At 38.6% G+C, this 21029-nt stretch overlaps 1 protein-coding gene and 1 pseudogene across 1 annotated transcript; one reads left to right on the top strand and one right to left on the bottom strand.

The window, feature by feature from the left end:
* Positions 1–530: 530 nt before the first annotated feature.
* Positions 531–2703, bottom strand: LOC148938114 (uncharacterized; annotated as a pseudogene).
* Positions 2704–9392: 6689 nt separating this feature from the next.
* On the top strand, positions 9393–19302 carry LOC148938113 (uncharacterized). The gene is given in 2 exon segments (XM_089072354.1): positions 9393–9448; positions 18553–19302. Coding segments are annotated over 2 exon segments (651 nt in total). The 3' UTR covers positions 19148–19302.
* The last annotated feature ends 1727 nt before the right edge of the window (positions 19303–21029 follow it).

The following is a 21029-nucleotide window of genomic DNA, read 5'->3' as shown; positions in this document are numbered from 1 at the left end:
TAGCCGGTCCTGTGTAGGCTAGTCCACAGGTAAGAGCCTGCCAGCATAATTCTTGGAAACGTCCTTCCAGGCGGAAGATTTGACGATGGAATGGTCTCCACACTTGGCGTCCTATGTCTCTGAGATCGATCCGGGCGGTCCTCTGGGCCGGGTTGACTCCCGTAATCAATCCCCTTTGCCATACGTCGCCGTCTTTTATGGCAACAGGTTTGTTTTCCTCTATGTCGTTGGGCCAGCAAATGAGTTCTTTGGATTTGCGGTTCATTCGGAAATTAAGTTCTTCCGATAGATCTTGCAGAGCTGATTCTCCATTTTTTAACCACACTCAAAACCGGAGCGGAGATTCCATTCGTAGAATCTTACACTCGAGACGTCCGCGAGTCAAACGGCTGGTATCGATGGCTTCCATTCTTCTCCTCTCCCTTATATTTTCACTTTCTTCACTTCTAAAAAGTTTAATGATTGTTAGGTGGTTGAAAAGGGGGAATAGTAGATAGGAGAAGGAAAGAAAAGAGGTTGTTTTGTTGTTATTATTTTTTTAGTTCGAATGAAAATCCTGGTTTTTCCTCTGGTGGTAATAAAGGGTATACTTGGTTTTCGGGAGTCTTACTATACAGGTCAGACTCTGGTGCGCTCGTCTGCTCGGGTTTTTGAAACCTTTTTGTCTCCAACAGTAATAAAAGATGGGTAATAGAGTTAGCCCAGATGGCGCCCAGTAGATGTATGGACCGTCCATATACGGTATGCAAAGCGTAACCATGTACGATCGTGTCTACTATTAGTTTTCTAATTCTCCCGGTGAGGTATATTCCAATTACCCCGGCACTGATATTGCCGAAAATTAAGAATTTATTCCAAAATTTTTTCCACGCGGATGCAGCGATTTTTGTTATGGATGCTTCGTCTAATAGATTTGAGAGTGACCCCCCGTTCAGGGAGATTGGTTGTCCCATCATCCGCCTGGCTACCGTGTTGAGCACCGCCGGTCGCTCAGCAGGGAACAATATGTGGTCGCGTAGATCATTGAGATCATTTTCAGTGTATATTCCGCTTGTAGCGAGCGATCCAGGGCTAACATATTTCCACGTAGGTTTGGTCATAGGTTTCATAATTGTGGACGGTAATGATTCCACAGGTTTAGGCATGAGTTTATACCATGAGTCTCCTAGGTGATACATAGTAGGTGCGAAAGAGTTACAATTTATCTGAGTTCCTTGTCGCAATAGTACAATGGGTTTGCGGCGTTAAGTAATAAGTTTCGTTTTCCCGAATGACTGGTAGCTGATTGTAACAGTTGTCAGTTCCTGTGATTTTTACTTCCACGGGTACGCATTTTACGATATGTATTACTTCTCCGGCTAACAGGGCCATATATCCAGGTCCTTCCTTAGATTAGATAATAAGCAAAAATATCGGGTGTTTGAGTAGCTATAGCTAAGGCGTTTTTTAACATTTCCTGCTCTAGTTCACATTGTTGCAAAAGGATATTTCTGTATAATTGATTTATCTGCGTACGGATGTGCTTTTTGACGTATACGAATTTGGAATTCATGTAGGTGAATATGTCGAGGTTAGAGACACGCGTTGTTTGAAGATCGTTACGCCACGCGAGGTTTCGAAGATGATTAATTTGGGATGTTCGGTTCGAGTGAGTGTATAGCCGCATGTTGTATATTTTCCTTTGCTAGTCAAGGCGAAAGTTGTATCTTGTGCAGTTAATGAATAGACTACTAGTTGTTGTTCATTTACGTTATCTATTATTTTGTCTGCAATCCCACTGTACAATACTCCATAATTGTTGAATTTACAAGTGTCGGCGGACACTGGATCCCAATAGGTTTCAGCTCCCTCTATATCTGTGCAATAGGTGGTAGTGAGTTCATAGGCCACTCCGGATCTGAGTAGTACTCGATTACTATTTATTCGTACGTCGGCTATATATTCTTGTAGTGAGATTTTTATACTGGCGAGTACCACGATGTCAGTGCCACGTGCCGTACGGATCTGAATACGTGCTCCCCTTGCACGATCCATTGGCGTCTACGTGTCCTGCCAATGTTACTGGTCGGGCAGTGGTATGATTCGGTTTTAGTCCAATGATATATCCGTTATGTAACTGATAAGTTCCATAAGAATGCATTCGTTGGCATACTTCGCGTGATGTTTCCTCTATATATGAATATTTGCCATTTAAAACATCCATGGAATGGGAAAACATTCCGCATTTTTTTATTAATCTGTCTATTTCGACTTTGCATTGAATAACCTTTACTGACTCGAATTTGTTTATTTGTAGAAATTGTATATAGACATTAATTGAATTTACGTTCTGTGGCGGGATGTCGCATTCTTCGATATTTAGTAGGGATAAGGTTGTTAGATTTATTGAGGGCGAGCCGCAGTCATAGCCTATTATCCCATGCGTTTTATGAAACCGGATTGTTAAAATTGCTATTATTACTGCCCAGCAATTATGGAAATCCATCTGAAAATGGTTATGTTTTTTTTCTTGTTATTTATCTGGAGGTAATTTAATATGCGAAATTCGTAAACGGTTAGGATGGACGATTCGACTATTTTTCTTTATTCTAATTTTTACGTTAGTTTTATTTAATATTTCTAGAACTTTGTGTGGTCCAGTATTCTCAAATCCTGATCTCCAAATTTACCCGGTCCCTTTAATAGAAATACGTAATCCCCAACTTTAAAGATTTGAGGGTTGATTTTTTGTCATAATATTTCTTTGATTTATGTTTCGCATTGATGATATTTTCACGCGCGTTCCCTCGAAGGTTATGGAGTTGAGTGACTAAGGTTACTAAATAGTCATCATAGCTAGTTAATTTATCTTCTGGTGCTAGAAAATTTTCCGAAGGTATTTTTGCAATTTTTCCAAATATTAATTCGTATGGAGTATGTTTTGTAGCTTCGTGTACGCAGGTATTATAATTAAACATTGCGAGGCTAACCCATCGGTCTCATTGTTCTTGTTCGTTTGCGTATTGTTTAAGATACTCTCCTAGTGCGTGATGCGATCGCTCTAGAGATCCATTAGATTGAGGATGGAAGGCGGTTGTACGAAACTTACGGATTCTAAAAAGTTTTGCAATCTTTCTCATTAAATCGCTGATAAAATTTCTTCCCTGATCGGTTAGTATTGCTTTGGGTGCTCCGAATATACAAATGAATTTATTAACAAAAGCCTCGGCTATTGTTTCGGAGGTTTGATTTGGTAGGGGAGTTCCCATGCTGAATTTAGTCAATTGATCTTGCAGTGTTAAAATGTATTCGTTTCCTCTCTCAGTTTTTTGTAGAGGTCTGACAATATCCATTGCTACTTTGTCAAAGGCTGTTCCCAGAGCATTGGTTTATCATGGATTGTTTCGTTTTAACGCGTACTAGCTTTTTCAATTGACATTGCAAGCATTGCTGAATATATCGTTAACGTCAGATTTCATATTTTCCCAATAGTAATTATACTTAAGTCTGTTATACGTTTTAGTAATGCCTCTATGTCTACCTGTAGGTAAGCAATGTGTTTCGCCTATTATAGAAGGGCGAAGATCTTTCGGAGGATATTTTACTAATCCGTTACAAATAATTAGTTTAGTTAATGAGTTGAGAAAGGTCATTTGTATTTGTGTCTTAATATTGCTCCACGGAATATTGCAAATAAAATCCGTTTTAGCAATGCTAATAGTTTCTAATTTTAATTCCTCTGTTATTTTTCGTAATTCCATCAGAGTTTGCGTTATATAATTTAAAATCATTGTTGGCCCTTCTCTCAACCCCTTCATGGGTAAGGCCACCAGGTGAAAATAGTTTTTGCGTTTTACAACTTGCGATCTACACAGAGCGAGTTCATTGAGGATAGGCAATTCGTTGCGCTCGAGTAATTTTCGTGCTCCCGAATCCAATGGATTTCCATCGACATGAACAAAATATGCTACGTTATCTTTCCGCAAAAATAATAATTCGGGAATCAACAACATTGTTTTTCATTAGCTTATGGTCAATGATAGTCGGTTTAAGTTTATACTATTATAAAGTTTATATTATTAAGCTCTTTCATTTTCTTCATTTGTTATTTCCTTCTTCATTGTCAGTGTTTTCGTCACTCTCTTTTTCCTTGTCACTTTTGTTGGTTTGATCTTCTTTGGGTTTATTTCTTCCTTGAGGTTGCGTTGAATTTAAGCGTTTATTTCTTTCGTTTATTGTTTGGCTGGGAGTGAGCACTCTTCTGGCTCTCGGTGGATCGTGTATTAATGCTTTCTCTGTCTGCTGCACTGGTAATTCGTTCAGTTCTTCTTGTGTAAAGGGTATTGAATCTGTATTATCCCTAAACAGATTGTCGTTAGGTAGTAAATTTTCTGTTTGCTCGTCATCTGAAAGATATAACTCGAAGTTTTCGTCCTCTTCTGTTTCTTCCTCCTCATCGGATTCTTCTAACATTTTAGAAATTATTTCTGCATCCTTTGCTTCGTTGGGCTTTAAAGTTCTCCGGTTAATAATTGCCTTGCAGTTCACTTCTTCAAAATTCATCGGATTCCTGGATAACGTATCGGCATTTACGTTAGTTTTTCCTGCTTTGTATACCACATCGTAATCGTATTCGACTAATTTTAATCTTCATCGTAATATTCTCATGTTGGTATCTTGAGCGTTTTTAAACCATAATAGAGGTTTATGTCTGTGACTGAAGTAAATTTTCGGCCGTATAAATATGGGCGGAAATGTTTAACACAATATAATATAGCCAGCGCTTCCTTTTATGTATCGTATTTTAATTCATTATCAGTTAGAGTTCGCGACGCATACGCGACTGGTTGGTCCTTATTTATTTCACCTTACGACAATATTCCTCCTACGGCTACTCCGGAAGCGTCGGTGGTTAGGATAAAAACTTTGAAAAATCAGGATATTGCAACACAGGTTCTTCACATAATCTTTGTTTTAATATTTCAAATGATTCTTCTTGTTCTTGTGTCCACTCGAAACTTACGTCATTTTTAATAAATTTATCAAGGGTTTTGCTAATTTAGAAAAATTAGAGATAAATCGTCTGTAATATCCCGCTAGTCCTAGAAATTGTTTAATGTTTTTAGGTATCTTGGGTCTAGGAAATCGTCGTACAGCCTCTAATTTTTTTGGGTCGGGTTTAACTCCGTTTTTGCCTATAACGTATCCCAAATAAATTACTTCAGATTTTAAAAATTCACATTTGTCGGGCTGTAATTTTAAATTTGCTTCGCGTAATTTATCTATTAAAAAATTATATTTTCTCTCATGCTCTTCTAATGACGACGCGTAGATAACTATATCGTTCATATAAACAAATAGTTCCTTTCCTTGTAATCCTGATAAAACTAAATCCATTAATCGTTGGAAGATAGCAGGAGCATTTTTTAATCCAAATGGCATTCTATCAAATTCATAATGCCCAAAAGGTGTTGTGAAAGCGGTTTTATGGCTATCTGCTGGATTCATTTTTATTTGATGAAATCCTGAGGCTAAATCGCATACCGAAAAATATCGAGCTTCTCCCAATTGATCTAAGATATCGACTATATTTGGTAGTGGATACGCATCTCCGATAGTTTTGTCATTTAATGCCCGGAAATCTAATACCATTCTCCATCGTTTATTTCCTTGGGAATCCTCTTTCTTGGATACAATCCATATCCATATATACAATCATATGGGCGTATTGTAAGGCGACTGAAGATTTTATGCCCCCTTCTAGCCCCTCTTCTACTTGTTTGTTTATTTCCTCTTTGTGAATTTGCGGAAATCTATATTGACGGGTGTTTATCGGCTGATCATCTGTTGTGGATATTTTATGTCGTAGAACATTAGTTGCTGTCAGTTTTTCCTTAGGTATATGAAACCTGTCTTGACTATTAATTATAAGATTTACATAATCTTGACTATTAATTATAAGATTCACATTCTCCTCTTCATAATTATTCAAGTGTTCTAGTCGTAATAATTCTATAATTTTTGTGAGTCTATCCCTTTGGTTTTCTTCCGATAGTATTAAGCATTTGGTAGCTCCGTTTTCCTTGTTATTACTTCGTATTCCTTGTATAACTTTCTCCTTATGTTTTGATTTGCGCTTTCGTATACATTTGTCTACTATCTCTTTAGATTGATTTTGTCTTAATTTAAAAATTCTCGAAGACGGTTTTTTATTTTTCATTCCTAATTTGCCAGGATTTATTTCATTCCACTTATTTATTTGTATTCTTTCCATAAGCTCTTTGGCGGTAATATGAGAGGGTTCATTTTTTTTATTCGTTTTTTCCGAGATCATCCCAACTCTCGGGAATTTAACACCTTTTAACGAGACTGAGGAATTAGTATTGTCGTTTTCCTTTAGGCAGTATCGTGTCGAATTACGTAGTGAGGTTTGGTAACTTCCCTCCTCGTAACCGATGGAGCTGGAAAATGCTCGAGAAGTGCGGAAACTTCCATCGGCAATTCCAGAATTAACTCTTGAAGTGATTCGACAATTTTCACCTCCAAGGAACTCAGAATTTTTTAAATTTTCGGACGAGGTTTGGTAACTTCCCTCTCGCTGAGTATCGAAATTAAGATTTTTCTTTTTATTTCCTCTCATTTTAATTTCATTTTTATTTTTAACCTTTAAATTTTTATTAATTTTATCTCTATTTATGGAAATTTTAATTTCTTTATTATTTATATTTCCGTCCTCTTTTGTCTTTGCATTCTCTCTTTCATTCTCATTTCTATTTTCATTTTTATTTTCGTTAACAATTTCAATGTCATTTATATTCATAATCTCTTCCTCTCTACTTATTACATTTTTATTTTGATTTTCATTTAACAATTCTTCTTTAGGATCAATAATGTTTGGTTTCCCTTGAAAAGGAATTCGGGTGTGAATTTGTTAATTCTTTTTGATAATCTAACGTCTTTATTCTGGTTTCACACAGGTCGACCATCTCATTCAGAAGTCTAAGATTTATGGTCGGCACCTGACTTCTACTTCTTCCCGTGTGTTTATGATATTTAAGTATGCTTTCCCCGAGACATTTTCCACGATCATGTCCCCTAGATAGATTCCATAAGTTATCTTCAATTTCAGTACATATCCAATTTTGATTAGGGTTGCCAACTCTTACATAAAATAACAATTCCGATCTGGGTGATACCACTATAGTTTCTGTCGAGAGAAAAAGTACCGGATACATCTATACATCCTTGTGCGTAATCAATTTTCGGTGAGGTTTGTTTAAAGAAATCGTTGCCTAATATACCAGCTTGTGGTATCGGAAAGTCGTCGGGTACTATGTGGAAATTTACGGGGGTATCGAAAAGAGTTAGTGTAGTTTCGCCAAGAGTAAAGACTGGATAATCATTTATTCCGTTTAATTTTAGAATATTAGAATAATTAATGCGTATCCCTTCAGGTATAAAATTTTTCTTAATTATATTAGGTCCAGAACCAATGTCTAACATAAGAGTTATGTGAGGGACTGTTTTTCGTATTTCTATCTGAACGGTCGGCACGCGACTATGTTTATCGAGGTTTACCGCTACTGACCGAGCGTTCGGTTTTTTATTGAGGCGCCGAAGATGTCGACGGGCGTGGAATCCGTTCGGTCCCCTGTTGCACGCCCGGCTTCGAGGGACCGTTGGAGTTTATCGAATTTTTTGCTATTCTTCGATTATTACTTGCGATGCGCAACTCACAATTTTCGAGGAGATGCCCTTGCGTTTTGCAATATCGGCAAAATGGTGTGTTATTATTGCTCGTAGTTCGATTCATTCTGGATCTGCAATCCCTAGCAGTGTGCCCTGCATTATTACAATTTTGGCAAATAATTCTTGCTTTATTTTCTGTCGCGCGTAATTCGTTTTGCTTTTTCCAGCAGTTATTAGCTGAGTGTCCCTGTCTATCGCACCACTGGCAAATCAAAAGAGGCTTGTTTTGATTAGTACTACGGCATGACTTCGCGTTATGACCGGTTTTAAAGCACAATTGACAGACAATCGTATTTTCTCGTATCACGTTAACAGTTCGCCGTGATTGCGGGTCGCGCATTCGACATTTATTAACATCGTGACCACGTTTTTTACAAATCTAACAAATTAGTATTTCGTAATTCTGTTGTGAATTTTGAATGAATTTTCTATAGTTACTGGCTAAATGTCCGTCTTTATAACAAATTTGGCAAGTTTCGCGTTCTAAGTTAATATTTTGCATTTTTGCGATATTACCGCGCCGTAAATCTGACATTGCGCGTAATTCTCTTTCTATGCGTATCGTGTCGGCTACAGTTGCTTTAACATCCATCTGTGGATTTCTTAATATTCTTTATTCGATCTCCGGTTTTAACCCCTTGATAAAGCATTTACACATGTCCCTTTCTAATGAATCTTTAATATTCTGTTCGGGAAGAGAAGGTCCCGAACTTCGATATGCTTCGAGTATTTGCTTCCCCAAAATTTTCACTCTATTCGCATATGTTATTACGTCTTCGTCGTTCCCTTGATAGACACATCCCAATTCCCCTTGTAGTTGATAGACATTTTTCGAAGGACCGTAAATTTGTTTTAAATATTTAATGATTTGGGCAACGTTGTTAAAGTCTTGATCCTGATTCGACGTGCTTCTCTGATTATACGTATTCTAATGATTTTAGCAAATTGAGGCTCAGCCTCATCAGGAAGCATAGATTTCGCTTCCTCGCAACCCTCGATAAAATAATTCAATGAAATATTTTGTCCGTCAAAGTATGCAATTGCGTACTCTAGCATAGCGAAAGGATTATTTTGCGCCATTTTTAAAGATTCTAGATTTTTTGCTTTTTCGTCAAAATTATCAGAATTATTACTAGCTGATGACGTTTCGCATGTGGGAATGTTAGATTCAAATGTTTCGCAAACAGTTTCGAATCACTCCGTTATCGAAGTGTCCTCTAGAGAAAAGGTGACGTGTTTGGAAGCGAGGAATTTAGATAGGGTGGATGTGTGTACCGTTTTCGATGCGCCTGGTTTGGGTTTACCGCCACTCTCTAAACCGAATTTATAAAGTTCATCTACTTCGGACGTATTCGAACTTGACCTCGTACTCATTCCCGCTAAAGATCGCACTTTTTATATCCCGGACGAGCCCCCAATTTTTATTCTAGCTCTGTTACGTCCGAGGAAAGGTAATACCTTCCATCAGGAGGAGGAGAACTCGAGTGGACGCACGGAACCTTTTCGGTTCTCACAGACCGACGTCGTAAGGTCGATCCGCGAGTCGAACGCGCGTTAAGAGATACAGGAATCGGATCAGCGTCGGTGACGTTGTAACCCTTACCTGCGCCAGCGCTATCGGTGGTCCGTTTTTTGGTCAGAGAACCGAATCTCTTTTACCAGGGATGGACCTCGTGCGATCCTCAGGGAGCCGTGAATGGTTCGGGATCAAGTTTTTAGGGTAAATAAATTGAGACAGAATTCGAGTTAACTGACTTAATAATAATAATAATAATAATAATAATAAAAGAATTACAATATGTTAATTCGCAAATTTTACTGTGTACATTAAAGTATTGAAGTACTGATTACAAAAAAATTTTATACGTAAATTTCAAATAATAATAAATAAATAACAAAACCAACAAAAAAAAATCTGGTATTTATATAGCCAATTGTTCCAATTGGGGCAAAAAATTGGTAATCGCGAGCATATCGATGGGATCGGGTTGCAGATGTGGCGGGGGATCGAGGTGAGCGCTGCAGAAAACCTTCACTGGAATGAGATAGGAAAGAGGATTACGGGACATGTATATAGGGATGGTATCGTTAATTTGGTGTCTTGAGATTTGATCCCAAAACTGGCTGTCGGGTTTGAATTTTCTTTTAATGAAAAAGGTGCCAGGAGGTGGATGGGTGGGAGAGCGGGGAAATTGACGAACAAGATCGAAAAACTTCTCCACGTCGAAGTTCTCTGGAGTACATTGTTGTTCAAAATCTGCCACGGAGCGGAGGGTGGTGGCGTACTATTGTAAGGTGATGTTAGCTAGTCTCGGTTCTATGTCTATTAACTGCTCCGCGAGTTCCTCGGCGTGTCCGGTTTTGCGACGAATCTGTTTATTTAACTTCTCCCGACAGTGTCGCAATGCCCGTTTCATTGGATTGTTCGGGATGGCTTTCGTTTGGTTCACTATGTAAATAAGAGTTAGATGAGAGAGAGAGTGTGAGATGAGAGTGGTAAAAAAAAAGAAATTGAGGAATCGTGATAAGGCAGCTTCACCGAATCAATCGGCGGCTTGCCAGGTTGGAATGTTGTGGAATCGGGAGAGGCAGCTTCACCGATTTAATCGGCGGCTTGCCAAATCGGAGTGTGGAGAAATCAGGGAAGGCAGCTTCACCGAGTTAATCGGCGGTTTGTCAATTTGGAATGTTGGAGTGTTTTAATAAAACAAATATGTCGAGATCGCAAACTAAACAGCCAGTCTATCGCGGGAAAAAGTGATAAAGATGGACTTACTTTTGTTGTAGCAGCCGCTGGTGATGGACGAGAAATGTGGTGGCTAGGCTGGATCGTGGATCGAATCACATGAAAAATATAAGAATCGCACACAGATTCTAACTGAAAAAGATTTTTTGACAACCTCGGATTGTCCCGTCTATGAAGGCGTGGAACGATGAGAAACGAGAAGAGGGCGATCCGCTCCAAGTCGCGGTTTTTAAAGGGTTCCGAAGGGGTGGGAATATCTGAGGGCGTGATGGATTTCCGCGTTGGCTTGTCGAATGATAGTTTAGAAAAATTGTGAGTATAGAGGAAGGAGGGGAGCGGTTTTCTGTGAATTATGGTTGTTTTTATATTTCCAGATTTCCTAGCGAATGATGGAATTAGTTAGTGAAAATTTTTCCGCCATTCCACACCCTCAATCATTGGTGTGGCCGCCAACGGCCGCTAATCGTTTCTTCTTGATTGGCGTTTCCCTTAGTTTCTCCACCAATTTGGAGAGTGTCATTCTCAAACGATCCGACGCGTTTCTTATCTGTTAGGAATTTGCTTTTGTTAATATTTTTTTATTTTTATTGGTATATTATAAATTTATCGGTGCCGACAAAGCTGTCTATCCCAGAATTATTTTTTTTTTTGATAGTGAGACGTATCTCGAGAGGAATTTTTGTTTATTTATTTAGGATTTCTTTAGATCATTCGAAGCGCTTCATTTTCAGATTAATAGCCGTTGTCTTTTTTCGAAGGAGAAGAATTCGTGAAGTCCCCCGGACGTAACGTTTCTATCCATTAAAAATTTCTTTTTCTAACCCAAGTGGTAGTAATTATTTAGCTTTAAAATATTATTATATCACAAAATTGCTTTACTCAACCTACGTTTTTATCACAAAAAATTATAAAGTAACAGTATAAAATAAATGATAAAATTTTATTTAAATAAAAAACTTTTTATGTAAAAACACTTGGCGCTGCTTAGACTAAACGAAAATGTAAAACTAATGATGAGATTATTTGAATGTTACAAATAAAGGCAAAATTTATTATTTAATATGATTAAATTATAATTACACACCACACACACACACACACACACACACACACGCGCGCGCGTCTTATTCAAGTGTTTTTACATAAAAATTTTTTTTATTTAAATATATATTACAATGGAATCCGCCAATGTCTCCACGGTAACGTCTCCGTCGAATCCGATACGATGTATCGTTTGTCATCGTTTGGACTCAGAACGATTTTCGACTCGGACACCGTATATACTTGATGTAGCTTGGATCTTATACACGACTGATGACGAGTCATTTCGATCTCTTCATTCAAGCACCGCGTGTAATTGTCGAACGTTATTGTTCGCGCTACGACGTTCTTTTTGACACCTTTCGCCTTTTTAATGTCTTTTCTGCCGTCCACTCTCACCGCGTACATCTTCGCTCTGAGTCCGACGAATTTCATTATCGCATCGTTATTCTCATCCTTCATTAGGCCAGATACTTTTTTATTCACGAGAGGCATCTCGTACGCGTTGTCCGGTGGATAATCGCTCGTATCGAATTTAGCGATATCACGTTTCATCGTCTCGTACACATCGTCGCACTGGATGTGATATACGAGACTGTCCGTGTCGGTGTATATTATTTTACATTTCTCGCGATACAGCGGGACATGTATTCGTGATGAAATTCGTACAAGCAGATTTCGATGTCGAGTATACACATACTCACGTAAATCGGCTTGTTGAATTTCACCTCGAGTTTACGCAGTTCGACGGCGATTAAATTTTCCGCAAAGACGCTGCGGCTGTGGAAATTTGGTTTCGCGATCATTGCCTCCGCGCCATACCGTCCCATTTGGTCAAAAGTTTAACGGCGACGTGATTGCGCACATTTTCCATTGTTTTATCGAATACCGTGTTGTTCATTAATTTGTACAAATTTTTTTCAAAATCATTTTTCGCGCACGTTCTAAAGTGTGTATTGAGTTCGATGTAATCGCGGAGCCAGGTGAATTGAACAAATTGTAGTACGCGATGTATCTTTGCGATACGAAGACCATGGCGCGTACATTGCTGCAGGTTGCGATAATAGATGATGTACAGCTTCTTGTTATATAACGTCGCGAAAAGTTTATCCTGCCGCGTGCCGGGTGGTTTATCGCACGTTGGACAGAAAGGTAGGTCAGTGTGTCGATCGTGCAAATGATGCGGATACTCGAGATTGATCTCGAGAATATAATCCGTAGGCGAATCCGGAGCGATCGCGCTCGCATCAAAGTTCTCAATGTCTTCAACCCATCGAAATTCGGCATAGGGCAGCGGTTGATATATTGCCCATCCATACAGATTGTTCACGTCGTAGTACATCAAATACGACGACGGTTTCGATGAGTCATACGAACGCATGTGTTTGTTATTGGCCTGCGCGTATCTGCCGGAACATTGACTGAGACGTATGTTTCAGCATGGCGTCTCACGTGAAACCTGGCAATGTGTAGTAATGAGCGGGATCGAGTCCATAACTCGCGACGCAATTTTCGCGGAAATTTTTAAAAACGTCGGCCAATAACAAGACATCGATCTTGAGATATAGATCGCTGTACTCGCCTAGAGTTTCAATGGAGAACCGCTGTCAGACGTTCGCGGCGTGCGCGTAATCGTTCTGCGACACCGATCACCGGTCAATGAACTATAGAATGATTCGCGCGGTGGTAGGCACGTCCTGCAACTTGTCCGCGTGATCTACGTATTCGTAAAGACACCTTTGCGCGTCAACAAGTCAAAATCTTCATTTGATACCGTGGAAAATTCGGAATGTAAAATTTTCAATTTCTCTTTCGTTAGAAAAGATGCCAATTTATCGAGGCTGATGTTTAAAAATTTGTACGAGTTTATGAACCGCAGTCGTACGCAATTTTGTGAATATGATCTCTCGGTGGTATCTTGAATATGTTTTGTAAACGAAATATATTTTTCTTTTGTTATCGACAGCACGTCGATCCTGCCTTCGAACTCCGTAGCTATTTCCGTGATGATAAAATGCGCGTCATAACCGAATAAGTTGTGAAATACTATGGGAATGCAATATGAACTTTTATAATTTAGATTACAATTTGAGTTCGCGGGACCATGGTAACGACCGGTAAGATGGCAATGATCGCGTACCCGCGTGTCGTCCGACGCAAATGGTTTTTCACAAATATGACAACGCGTCGCGATATGCCTCCCATTGCTCTCTCGATAACATTTCCATGGAGACATTCGCGGATAACAGAATTTTTACTTGATGCGTCAAATCTTCGAGTTGCTGAACGAACCACGCAACGCAGTCTTCGCCGCAACGAAATCGATATACCGATAACGCGTCGTCGTACGAACATCGCACGTAGTATCCGATGCTAAATACCTCGTGCTGCTGATAAGTGTACGATGCGTCTTCCCTCTCTGCCGGTTCCGTTCGCCGTAGTACTCCAAGTCCGCGTAAACGATGAATGGAAGTCGTTCCTTATTCGTGTGGTTTTTGAATTCGAGCCACTTGTCGTCTTCGCTCGGCAGTCGGATGGCGCAATCGTTCATCTTTTCGCAATCCGGTGTATGTGACTGCAATTTTTCAGACGAACTGAAATAATGTAGGCATCTACAAACAGAAAATATGATTTTTTAATAAACAATTTTATAAGAAAAATAATAAAATTTGTTAAAATACCGGTCGCAAAAGTATTTTTTGCATTTCTTCTTGTTTATTTGCGAGCTCACAAGACGGGACAGATCTTTGATACGCGAAGTGCCTCGCGTTGTCGTCGCGCGGACTCTGCACGTACAATAGATTTGCGTGCTTCTCCATCTTCCTTGATGTCAGATGTATCGGGAGAATCTCCTTTCTTCCCTCGAAGCCGTAAAAAACGTTGATTGAGATGTTCGAACTTCTTTATTTGCTCTAACGTCATCGGAAACGTAATGTCTTGCAAATTTAACACTGTCGTATAATGCGGGTACGACAATTCCCGATCCGTATGCCTTTCGACCGGATACAGAGCCGCGATCACCGACCACGCGAAACACGCATTCCTTGGATCGTACGTTGATCATCGCTTGCTTTAACATAATTTCCCGCGGTAATTCGATGTAACATCCCGCATTGGATTATATTTGTTCACGTTTACAGTCAAATTTAGAATTCGCCCATCCACTGTCGCGTTCTTGGAATTCTTCGAGCGACGCCAACGTGGGTTCAATAACGTACTGTTCGTACCACTCGTCCAAATTTGACACTCGAAAGAGTTCACTATTTTTAGTGTTTATACTTTTGTTCACGCGTTTATCGCCCGTCACAAACTCGCCGTTAAATGCAGTGTTCACTTTCACACTATCGTGTCTTTGTACAATATCTCGCACTCGCTCGAGCACTATATCATCAACATCTTCTAAAAATTGTCGCGGCTCGATATAATCCACATTGATCATTGCACCTGTCAATATACGGCTTTCAAATGCCGTATCAATCTCGCGCCAAACGAGAGATCCAGTATCTCTACTCGCGTACTCATCGTCAAAAATGTCACAAAATGTCTTTCTAATTGTACTTTTGCACTCGCGAGTCGTGCGATCCTCGCCACCGCAGATTGTCTATTTGCAATGATGAGTCGAGAACGTTTAACACGGCTAAGTTCCTCGAGTTGTTCGATGCACTCCTCACATCGTTGCAACCACGCGAAACACTTCACCAAGGCAGCGAGTTGGCTGCACTGCTCCAGCAGCTCGCGCTCTAGGTGTTCCATATTGCGAAATCTTGATTTTTTTATATTGTTGTACTGTTTCATCAAAACAATTTTACATTTTTTTACTTTCTTTTTTTCTTTTCTCTATAGCTGCTTTAACTCGAAGCCAGTATATAAAACGTTGTATTTCCGACATGTTCAAAGATTGATGAGAATAGAACAACCATATACGATTATCCTCGCTTCTTAGAATTATCTCTGTTACTTTTTGCCGCGAGAGGAGTAATAATATATTGTATGCGTGTCCTCTATAATGATAATATGTGCACGCTTCCAGAATTATTTCCGCTCTCTCAGAAGGAGCGAAGAAGTAGAGAGTCGAATTGTAGCGTCCCTTAACTCTTGGATGAGGCATCGGGAAATGGGGAGTTGCGGTATAGTGTCTCTTTATAAAATACACCGCTACGTTCACTGATAGATGAAAGAGATTGAGTCCCATAACGGAGAACTTGTTAATTCTTCCAATGACCTTTCCATATTGTTTTTATATCACATCACACTCTTCCACGGAGCACTTGCATATGACTCGTTCACAATGTTGTCTTTTTTCAATTTATGCAAATTGGGCACATGTTGCATGGCATTATCACACAGATGGACTATTGGCAATTGGAGCAAAATCGACTGTTTAGCGCATTGAGAGTATCTATCTCGTGCTTCCTAACGGCATACAATACTCCAATATCAGTGTAACGTCCGCAGAAAATTAAAACTTGCGGACGTTCATCCAAAATGATGTAGGTGCAGTCGAATCTCAGGTTAACGCATGCGTAACTTTAAATATTAAGATTTGAATATTAGGATATAACTTTCGTCATTTTATATATATATATATATATATATATATATATATGTTCCTTTTTTTATATAATTCTTATTATTATTAAGATAATCAATAGTAAGGCGAGAATTCATTTTCCTTCGTCTCGCGATAAGACATAATTTTATTTTATTACCATTATTATTGTTTTCTTTTGGAAATATAATCTGGGAATATAATTCTATAATTTAATTTTCTTTTCTCGTATCGTCTCTTCTTCAGTTCTCGATGTTACGATTGTAAAAGAGACGAGAGAGCGTTCGATGACCTTTAGTTTACACAAAAGGGGAGGCTTATCGCACTCAAATATTTCTAACGTAAACTTTCAAACGAAGGGTAAGCTCAGAGAGCCTTCGTTGCGCAGCAAAATTTAACCGACGACGAAAATGAAGTAAATGAATTTTCGTTTTGAATAATAATATTTACCTTTAAGTATTAATGATATCTTCGAAAATATCAGGTTTAGTTTTATTTTCTCCTCTCTCTTTCTTTTACTTTTCCTATTTTCTCATAAATAATTGTAATACAAAATAAATGCTCAATCGAGGAGTGCTTTGTTTGCCCCTCCCCTTTGCGCCTGGCCCTACCCTAGACGGGTTGGGCGCGGACGGGGCAGTGGTGAGCGAACCTCCGAAGAAGACAGTCGTTACCAAATCGTCAGAGAATCCAGTCACTATCTCAAACCGCTGAATCTTATAATTACAAAGGAAAAGTAAAGGAAAGGAAAACGAAATTACTAGAATTCTAACACATTTAATAATTCGCCTCTAACAATTTAAGGTAATTATCGTTTTTAATATTATTTAATTTAATACTATGGAATATTATTCGATTTTTTTATATTATATTATTCGATTTATTTATATTATATTACTGATTTTCTTTCATTATATCATTTGATTTTCTTACATAATATTATTCGATTTATTTATATTATACTACTGATTTTTTTTCATTATATTATTTGATTTTCTTATATTAAACTATTCGATTTATTTATATTATATTACCAATTTTCTTTCATTATATCATTTGATTTTCTTACATTATATTATTCGATTTATTTATATTATATTACTAATTTTCTTTCATTATATTATTTGATTTTCTTATATTATATTATTGATTTTCATTTCGTTTTAATATCATTATTTATATGAATTTCAAAGATAACTTAGAATTTAATTATCATATTCACATCTTATCTCATTATTATTACATATTTCTTATTTTTATATTGATTAAGTTGTATTTCATTATTATCATTATATTATTATTATTATTATTTTCTTTATTATTATTATTTTAACTATATTTTAACTGTATAAATTATTGCAACTATTTATTTGTGTTATATTTTACAATAACCCAAGAAATCATTCCTTTCTGTCATATTAAATAACTTTGGATCGTAATTCCATAACCAATTACACCAACTATTGTAACTTTACAATACAATACCACATCCCTATTATTATATTAATAAAACATATTTTCCCGCGATTTCCCGCTCGGTCGCGGGCTCTAATCCGAAAATATAGTTTGTAATCATATCTAGCCCCGCCATTGAACATAAATACACTAGATGTCCTTTCCCAAATTCCATTAACCGTTCTACTCCATCTCGGGATGTAACATCAGTGTCCGCCTGATGAACCATGCATTCGGCACACAGAGTTAGTGCACCACGTTGAATAATAAAATTGTATTGAACAATACGTTTTTATTATTATTCAACGCAAGGAGTTCCAAACGGGTAACAATTTTTTTCTGCGTAATCCGTAAGGTCATCACTTTGATTACTTACGTAATTGCTATCGTCAGACAATGCGTGCTCTTCGTCTTCAATATCAATGTCAATATTGTCAATATTGTCAATCTCCATTTCTTCTTCATTTCCAAACATTTCGTCCACTATATTCACAAAGTTTTCCTCATCCATATTAAACACATTTTCTATATTTAACACATTATCCATTTTCACCGTCAACTCTTTTTCACATACATTAGACTTCCATCTACTGTGATCCTGTATACCCCATGATATATCATCGACAATTTCTTTGTCCCTTTGTCGGAGCATCATCATAGGTCTCCCCAATTTGTTTATAGCAGCCGGAGTATCGGCGCTTCTCTTAACACGCCGCGATACGTACATCGATTTCTACGAAGAGCTATCTTTTCGCGGGCTCTTCCTAGAAAAAAATTTGAACGTCATCGCGCTCCTTTGCGAACATGTCGCTACATGTTTGATTGCAACAATGAAATTCCTAGAAAAAAGGGGGGAGAGGAAGAGGGGATTAACGGTTTGCCATGTTAAAAATTTACGCGATCATCGAACGATCTGCATAACAAAAAAGATACTCCACTCCTCCATCATTCGAACAACACGCAATGTATTCCGCCAAAGGAAGCAGCACACCATACAATGGCGAAAAACAAAAGAAGGAATGTAACGCGTAAGTTTTAACTGCATTTTTTTATTTTTTTCTCTTTTTTCCAATATTGTGCAATATTATATATTTAATTTCCACAATATTTCGGTGGAGCGTCGCGCGGTGCGCTTACTGAGCAGATGTTACACTCTGACGGCCACGGGTTACAAATATTTGGAAATTGGAATCAACGTTGGTCCACCGAGCTACGTGGAGATCGCTCTGGGAGATCATCGGGGATAGGAATTGATACTATCTTTCGAAACGTAGAAGGAACTTTACGAGCAGCGATGGAATATCTATAAATTGCTGCTAAATGATTACAAAGACAATTTTATAAGCGTCGGACCGTTAACCGTCAGAATTTGTCTGATGAACGATGTTACACTCATACGTTTTGAATCTTTGAACGTACTTGTAACGATGATCGAATCGATGTTACATCGAATGTTTGATCTGAACGAATGTATCGATGTGACGTTCGATCGACTCGTCAGATTCGTCGATACGATCGATACCAAGTATATGCGATTCTCCAACATCGCGTCTGTTGTAACAGATCCCGAGGAAGTGCTAAATGCGATACGCGATTGCGAGCTGTTAGCTTTAGTTTTTAGTATATAAGAAAAATGTGAATAAAAAAAATTTTCACTTAAAATGTATTCAATTTGTTTAAAAATATAAACATATATAATATGCAAAAAACATGTATTTCTTTCATATCTTTCTTCCCCACCATAAAATAATTAGAAAAATAACATTCGCCATAAGAGAGAGAGAACCGCAACAGAAGAGATAATAGGTATACGAGAAAGAGATATTTATTTTTTACTCGGTGGCGGTGGCGGCGGCAGCGGGTGCGGCGGCGGCGGCTGCGGCCCCCCCCCCTCTGACGTCATGTCCACGCGTCCTGTTCAATTTTTTTATATCATCTTCGTATTTATCTTTTCGTAATTATTTATCACGGTGTTGAAGACATCAATCGTCGATTCAATCGCACGCTTTACGTTCAATGGCACTGGGTCGTCCAACACGCGCCGTCCCCCCTCCCCCTCCCCAGAGCTCCTCGGTTGCGCGCCGTGTCCCCCCCGCACACCCGTACCCCCCCTCGTAGGACCTGAGTTAGAACCCGCCTAGTACTAAGATTACTAAGATTGGCTCGTCTTCGATATTTAGGATGTCAGTCATCTTACAAGTTGCGAACCGCAAATCTTAAGCTTGTAAAAATTTAACGTTCGACGTGTTGAGTTTCTTTCTTTTTTTGATGCAGCCGGATGAGCGAGTATTGTCGATTGGTGTTTTCTTTGTAAAAGATGCGTTATCTCTCTGCGCGTGCTTCGCTTCGTTCAACATGAGCATCTCAAATGTAGCGCTCGCGTTATCGCTGTCGCCGTCGTACGTGCAATCTGACAGTGATCGCTTCTCCTCTAAAATCGACCGTTCTGATCAACAATGCGTATCGTTAGCTTCGTACGATGACTGGCAAGTAAATGATGTGCATCGGCTTTTCTGGTATCGTATATCCTGGTGGCATGCTCGGCAAAAATTCATGTGTGCATACTTTTGTCGTTGCTGTACGCGCTCGTGGTCACGTTGCACTCTACACGAATAATATTTACGTTCATTATGTTGATTGACATATCCAATTTATGCAACCTTCGCGGTTGCAATATATGCTTCGACGAGAAACCAAGCAGCGATTCAATGTTATTGGGTTTGTTAAAGTTTATTCTGTAGTCACATTTGATCTCACACCTCATCATGTTGTAATTTGCGCGGAGCATTATCGGGTATTCCCCAATCTCGCCGCGCGCGGTGTCATCAGCGTTACCATCGGACGTGTCACGTCGCGGACGTTTCCATAAAATCTCACGTTTCAAAAATTCATTTATGGCTTGCAGTTCATATGACCCCTCACTGCCGCGTCTTGTGTCAGAATACAACGCGCGCAAACATTGCATTGGCATGCGACCCATTGACGAACTCCTGCGATCACTAAAAAACTCTTGGGCGCGGTGTACAGTGCGATAAAGATCGCAGGTCCGGCAAAATTTAAAGTAGGTGATTCGGTACGCGTGAGTACCGAAGTATAAGACAGCTTTCGAAAAAGGTTATACGCCAAATTAGTCTACCGAGGTGTTTAAGATCACTAAAGTACAGCGTACTAATCCCGTAACCTATCTACTCGAAAACGATCACGGAGAATTCGTCGCTGGAACGTTTCCACGAGCACGAGTTGCATCGCGCGACTCATTCGGATGTGTGTATCTCGAAGGAAAAGGTACTGCGTAGGAAAGGAGATAAGATTTACGTCAAGTGGCTGGGATTCGATGAGTCACATAATTCTTGGATACACAAAAATATTGTGATTTAATTTATTTATTGTAAACAAATATAAAAATATTTATATAAATGTATACAATAAATTTTAAATTCATTTATTGTAAAAACAAATAAAAAAATATTTATATAAAAAATATATACAATAAGTCTTATTTTTTCTTCC

The sequence above is a fragment of the Pogonomyrmex barbatus genome, unplaced genomic scaffold (genome assembly GCF_055798465.1).
Source record: "Pogonomyrmex barbatus isolate J1 unplaced genomic scaffold, ASM5579846v1 scaffold1, whole genome shotgun sequence".
Lineage (NCBI taxonomy): Eukaryota > Metazoa > Arthropoda > Insecta > Hymenoptera > Formicidae > Pogonomyrmex > Pogonomyrmex barbatus.
This window is presented reverse-complemented; position numbering and strand designations above follow the sequence as displayed.